The sequence below is a fragment of the Octopus bimaculoides genome, chromosome 4 (genome assembly GCF_001194135.2).
Source record: "Octopus bimaculoides isolate UCB-OBI-ISO-001 chromosome 4, ASM119413v2, whole genome shotgun sequence".
Classification (NCBI taxonomy): Eukaryota; Metazoa; Mollusca; class Cephalopoda; order Octopoda; family Octopodidae; genus Octopus; species Octopus bimaculoides.
The window spans coordinates 92526384-92533354 of NC_068984.1; the positions used below are offsets into that span (position 1 = coordinate 92526384).

The 6971-nt window shown below is 34.8% G+C and overlaps 1 protein-coding gene across 1 annotated transcript in view; it reads left to right on the top strand.

Moving 5' to 3' along the window:
• LOC106881934 (D-ribitol-5-phosphate cytidylyltransferase) overlaps positions 1-6971 on the top strand; it is a 42738-nt gene that overhangs the window by 14754 nt on the left and 21013 nt on the right. Inside the window, exon 4 of the mRNA XM_052967644.1 lies at positions 1189-1290. Within this exon, the coding sequence (XP_052823604.1) occupies positions 1189-1290 (102 nt within the window). The remainder of the gene's footprint in view (positions 1-1188; positions 1291-6971) is intronic.

The window sequence follows — 6971 nt, forward strand, 5'->3', positions numbered from 1 at the left end:
TGATTCCTAAATATTTGTATGGCTGGCTTTGGTCTAATTCTCTTATTTCATTGGCTTTATCTAGTGTGATGTTGCTACTCTTAACTAGTTTTCCTCTTTTCAGGGTTGCTTTGGCACATTTTTCTAATCCAAATTTCATATCTATTTCTTTGGTAAATCCATGTACTGTCTGTAGTAGTGTTTACAGCTCTTTATCATTTCTAGCGTATAATTTTAGATCATCCATATATAAAAGGTGGCTGATTGTTTTGCTGTAACATTTGTATCCGCATCCAGTTCTATTTATTATTATTATTATTATTATTACCTCTGCCTTAGTGAAGGCAGAGGTATTGTTTTCAGTCATGTTTGTTTCTTTGTCCATGGACAAGATACCTCAAGAACCGCTGAATGGATTTGGATGTTTGGCCTCATGACTGGCATGAACTGATTAGATTTGGGGGTTGATCCGGTACTGGACAAGGACTCTGGATTATTTGTTATATTTACTTTACATGATTACGATTCTATGTTAACTTTCAAGTCTTTCTCAATTATCTCCCTTTAGGCTGTAACTATTTTGAATGGTGAATTTGTTAACTTTGGCTGGTATTAGATAAGGATAAACTATTTGTTACTGTTACTAAATTTTCTACAGCCACTTTCACATACCATTGGGATCGATCAGGTACTGGACAAGGATTCTGGATTATTTTTCCGTTTCTTTTTTACTTAATTTTTGGGAGCAGTCATGTTCGTTTTTAGTATTCTCATTTGTGAGAGCAGTTGAGTTTATTTCAGATATTCTCATTTTAAAAATCATCTCCGGCTAATCGTTGAGAGGTTGTTGGTGTTACCCTGGTGGAGGTCTGTGCTCTTGTTGTTGTTATTATTATTATTATTATTATTATTATCATCATCATCATCATCATCATCATCACATGGCTTTCAATTAAGAAATAACTAGAGTACTATGAAAAGTAGAGGTCAAGTCACACTTCAGGCTTTATACATTGAGAGAATTTAGAAAGAATTTAGTATGTTCTTTCCTTGCTTCATCTATAAAAGGAAACTTAAAAAGTATTTTTATTTTTCAATTTTAACAATTAAGCAATTCTAACACTATCATAATTACTTATTTACATTCAGGGAACATTTGCTTATCATTTTATGAACTAATACACGATCTACATTTTTTTTTTTTTCTAGTGTACAAATGAAGATATAGAACATGGAACTGAATGTTTACATTTAGTTCAAAAGTATACCAATATTAATGCATTTCTCATTGAGGGACCACCCCTTTGGAAAGTAAGTATTAAGTAACCCTACCAACTAATATTTAAATGAAAAATTGTACTCATCGAGTCAAAGCAAAAATCTTGTTTATTCTTGCTTAAGAATCTATATCTTTCTTTGAATATCATTAACTTTTAAGGGAATATTCATTTTCTCCTCAACCTTTTCACCTCACATTTTCACTTCTTAGTAAGGAATACTAGTATCTGTGGTGATATTTAAAGAGCCTTTGAGTATAACTGTTCTGATTCATTTGTGAAATTAAGAGACTGTACAGTATACTTGTCATTTATTGAAGTACATGTAGTAAAAGCCATATATGCATGCAGTAGATTTAGTGTTTTGCTTAACAGCTACTTGCAGACTTTGGTTATAAAGAATCAGTTGCACATTAAACATAATTATTTTTTTACTACCAATAGTTTCCAGTTCACCTACAGGAAGATAATAGCATGAATGCTTTTTTTTTTCTGTCATTAATATTATTGCCATTAGAACTATGTTCATCATGTAGGATGGGTTGAGCAATTTACATATATGTTCTGTTGACTCAGCTGGCTCTATCTTTGATTATTTTCTCTGGATCTCATATAGATCAATCTAATTCTACCATTCTATGCTTTATATAATGTACCTTATCATACATTTTAAAAAGTAAGTTTGAACCTAAATAACTTTTCCTAATGCAAGAAATCTGATAAATGAATGTGATATATGTGAAGACCTTATGCTAAATCAACTTCCTTGATTGCTTCAAAAATGGAATTCTTTCCATATATCATACTGTTTCAACTAACTGGATATAGGTGATACCAAATTTTTCCTTAGCAAAAATGTCTATCTTCATCATTACTTCAGTTGGTATATTAAAAATTCTGAACTTAAAATTTGTTGATCAATAACTTAAATTCTAATTTTATTCTCACTGACAGTCAGAAGTAACTACTTAACATGATTTATATGAAAAAGTATTATTATTACATAAATATTATTGGATTATACATAAAAACTACAATACATTAAAAAAATATAGTAATCTTAAATCCAACCCAACTAGCTTTTAATGAACAGCAAAATTATACAGCTATACAATTTCATTAGTTTTTAATCCCAGACACAACAGTAACCTAATTCTAGAACAGTGGTTCTCAAGCCTTTAAAAAATTTTACATGCCAGTCCCATTACAGTTTTTTTATTGATTCATGGTCCCCTATTAAATGTAGGATAATTAACATGAAAAAAATGACATACATTTGTGTATCATAATTTCCGGACTATGAACCACACTGCCCATAAACCTGCAACCTTGAAAACCACAACTTAATCCATGCAATACCCCTTTGAGATACAAAAAATACACATGAAAATATGGGAAATCAGTTGATCAATTGGTTACAAAACAAATGAGAAACAAAACCAGTCCAAAAATATCCCCAGCACCCAGTATTAACAACTGCATAAGACCCATTTGTGCCCATTTGGCAGAAAGAAACTGCAGGTCATACACTGAAAACTACAGTATATATATGTACATAACTGTGGTTCTTGAGCTGTTGGCATCACCTTCCCCTTTCACCATCTTTGGGATGCTATTCCTCCCCATTGTCAGGCCATTGCTCATATTGATTATCCAAGAGGTGTATTTCAACTAATTTAGGGAAGACCCTGTTTATTTTCTTCTCAAAAGCTATCTCACTTGTGAATGCAACAGAAGCATTCCGAATTCAGAATCACTTTCTTTGCTGCACAACTCGACAAATAGATGGGAGTTGAGTGCATTCACTTTGATGAAGTTCACTGCTGTAATCACATATTTCAGAACATTTTTTAACTCATCAGGCATGGTTTTCACCATTAGTGCTTGTCAATGAATTGTGTAGTGTGTACCAATAGCACCTGGGGATTTTCTTTCACCGAAGTCTGAAAATGGAAACAGCAGACAAGCATTGCCAAAGTGTCATCAGTGCACATGCCAATGACATGCTCTCAGTTGATATGTGCTTCAAAAAATTTGTCCACTTTATTAAATATTTTTCTTGCGGTTGTTTTTTGGTTCTGAGGGTTTTACAAAACCGGAATTCGTCCTCCAAGTGATTGTTATGTACATAACATACAGAGATACAAAGTTGGATTAAGTTGGAAACATCTGTTGTTTCATCAAGCTGGAGTGCAAAAAAGTTCAAAAGCAAATTGTGAATCTGAGAGACTAACTTTGACAGAATGCTATCAGACAGTTCAGTTATTTGTTTGCTAACAGTATCTTTTGAGAGAGAGAGAGAGAGAGAGACATGTTTCAGCTTCAGAAGTTCAAAATTTCTTAGCACATTTGATATGATATCTCTGCAGCAAGGCAATATCAACTCTTCACTGATATTGTGGAGTTTTTTTGGTAACAGCTATTTTTCTTGAAACCTCGTAGGATGCTTTGAAACCAGCTGTAATGTCCAGCAAAAACATTCTTGTGTCATCGAGTCTGGACTTCATCAATCTGTCAGCTTTTCATCTGAAGAAGTCAACATCTCTATTAATTGAACTGGAATACTTCATTTCAAAGTGCTACTTTAACTAGCTAGGCTTTAGTGAAGTAGATGCCAAAACCTCTGAGTACAAAACACACTGTGGTTTCTTTCTTCACCAGACTTTATCACAGTAAAGCCAAATTTCAAATAAGATTCATCATATCTCATTTTCTTTTTTGGAGGCATTATATAAAAAGATAAAATTCACTAAACCAATTTAATATAACTACATTGTATATTTATTTCACATTTATCATATATTATGGGGTATGCTAATTAACAATAAAGCTTACCTCTCACTATTGATTGTGGAAGAAATCCAAAATGCATATGAGTGTTATTTTGTCTGTAGATAAACCTCTGTGAATTGACAACCGTTTAGAAAACAGTCCCGAAGAACAACCATGCCTTATAAAGCCCAGCCATCATGCAGGATGAGAAAGAGTGTCTCGCAAAGGGAAAAGTCATGTGGGAACATGCACTGATGAGGATAACGATGGCAAGAGACATGCAAACATGTGGATTGCAATAGTGAAGTGGTGAATCATGTGAGCGTAGAATACCAACAGTTCACGCATGATAAACTGTTATACCCGCATATTTTTCATTGGTCAGTCACACTTGTGGTTAGCAAATGAGTGTGTAGGAGTGGCATGGGGTTTTGAGACTAAGAACAAAAAAAGATGAATTGAAAGTTTTGAAATTTTAAAGCTTAACTGTCTCAAGCCACCCATTTTCACAATGCTTCAGTGCCCATTCACCATCCCCCCCAAACCACTTTGCAGACCCCAGTTTGAGAACCACTGGACTAAAATGAAAGGATTTGAAATAAACATTTTTATAGAACTTTGAACCATTTTAATTTGATCTGTTCCTTAAACAATACTCACTGTATAAACCAACCAGGGAGCTACGACATCAGAGATGAAGCACTATATCTCCTTTGAAATTGTAGAAAAAGATGTACAAATCACCAGTTTTCTTTCTGACATGTGGATAAGAAGAAAGCCACAAGTTAACTAACCCTATATGGGATCTGAAGGCCAACTACACACCACACACTATGAAGTGGAGTAACGTGAACTGATCCACACATACATTAATAGATCAAAGAATTACTGACTTTGTGTAGCTGAAAGATCTCATATTCTTTTTATATCAAAGAACTCCTCTGGCCTGCTAAATTCCAGATCTGAAATTTTTATTAAATGTAAACATAGGTGCAGGCATGGCTGTGTGGTAAGAAACTTGCTTTCTAACCACATGGTTCTGAGTTCAGTACCACCGTGTGGTACTTTGGTGAAGTGACTTCTATAGCTTCAGGCCGACCAAAGCCTTGTGAGTGGATTTGGTAAATGGAAACTGAAAGAAGCCCATTGTGTATGTATGTGTGTGTCTATGTTTGTACCCCACCACTACTTGACAACTGGTGCTGGGGTGTTTACATTCCCATAACTTAGCAGTTCAGTAAAAGAGACTATTGAATAAGTACCAGGATTAAAAGAAAAAAAATACTGGGTCACTTCATTCAACTAAAAGTTCTTCATGGTGGTGCCCCAGCATGGCCATAGTCTAATGACTGAAACAAGTAAAAGATATGGACAAATTTCTTTAGTTGAACTGCAGGACACTGCCCTCTCTAGACTAAGCATGCAGTCTCACAGACTTTGGCCTCCTTCCTGTTGAATTAATTTGCATCAACCACATTAATTTTGATTTGAATACCATCCCTATTAATTCTGATCTGAACAGATGAAAGGAAGCAACTCTTGACTTCATTTTTCTCTTTCTTATTTTCCCATTCCACTTTTTGCCTTTACCTTCCCCCTCATCTTTTCTCATGTTTTCTTAAAGACTAGCATACTTTTTTTTTCTTTTTTTTTTTTTTCAAAGATCAGTGTCCTGTGTCATTTTTTTTCAAAAAAGACAAGTGATGTTGTATATTAGAATCTGAAATATTACTTGGAAACACAAGGCATGACACAAGGCTTGTCTGTTTGTTGTGTTTTTCACAGCATGAAACTAATAATTGCTCAAATTTAAATGCCCTTTATCTTGTACTTGTTTCAAACATTAGACTGCAACCATACTGAGGCACTGCCTTCAAGAATTTTTTTAATCAGTGAATCAATCCCAATGCTTACATTTTTTAAGCCTGGTACTTATTCTATTGGGCACTTTTTCCAAACTGCTAAGGTACAGGGACATAATCACACCAACATCAGTTGTCAAGCAGTGATGAGAGACAAACACAAACACTAAGACATACATACATACAGGGTGCGGTGAATATATTGTCATCTAAGTTATGCAAAAATGAAAATAACACTGACATCTCATTTTAACAGATATATTTACCAAAATTACATAAAATATTTTGAAATACTAAAAAGTAACTTTCTTCAATAAAATCACCATTGGCTTCAAACACGGCCTCCAGAAACTTCGGAATCTCCTGCAACTCTTCTGGACTATCTCCTTGTTTAAGTCGGTGAATGCTACCATAATCTTACCTTCAGTTCATCTTTGGTGTTACAAGGAATTTTGCTGGTCTCTCACTCAACTGCGCCCCACACATAATAATTAAGGGGATTGCAGTCTGGGGAGTTAGGTGGCCAGATGTTAGGGGTGATATGGTTGCAGAGGTTGTTTGACAGCCAACATTGGGTTCGCCTGCTTGTGTGGCATGGTGCAGAGTCCTGTTGCCAGACATAGGGTTTTCTAGTTGTCACCTTCTTGACCTAGGGCAGCACTACCTCCTCCACGCACTTGGTGTAGGCCTCCATGTTGAGTCTGAAGCCATGTGGGAAGATGAATGGAGGCATAACGTCGCCATCACTAGTGATCACTCCAAACACCACAATGTTTGATTTTTATTACTCTCAGTACATGTTTTGGTGACACAGCAAGCCAACTGTTCTGTGTGTTCACCATCTGTTCATATTGGAGCTTCCAGCATAAATACCAAGCAACACAACATGTTTCCAAATTTCTGGCAGAGTGAATTGCTTCATGATGCTGTTTTTCTCATAGATGGTGACCAAATGACCCTACTATACTGTGTAGTCAACAAAATAAAAATTAATGCGCATACACAAAATTAAAAATATAGAATAGTGACAATTTACCCTGTGTGTATATATATATATATATATATATATATATATATATAT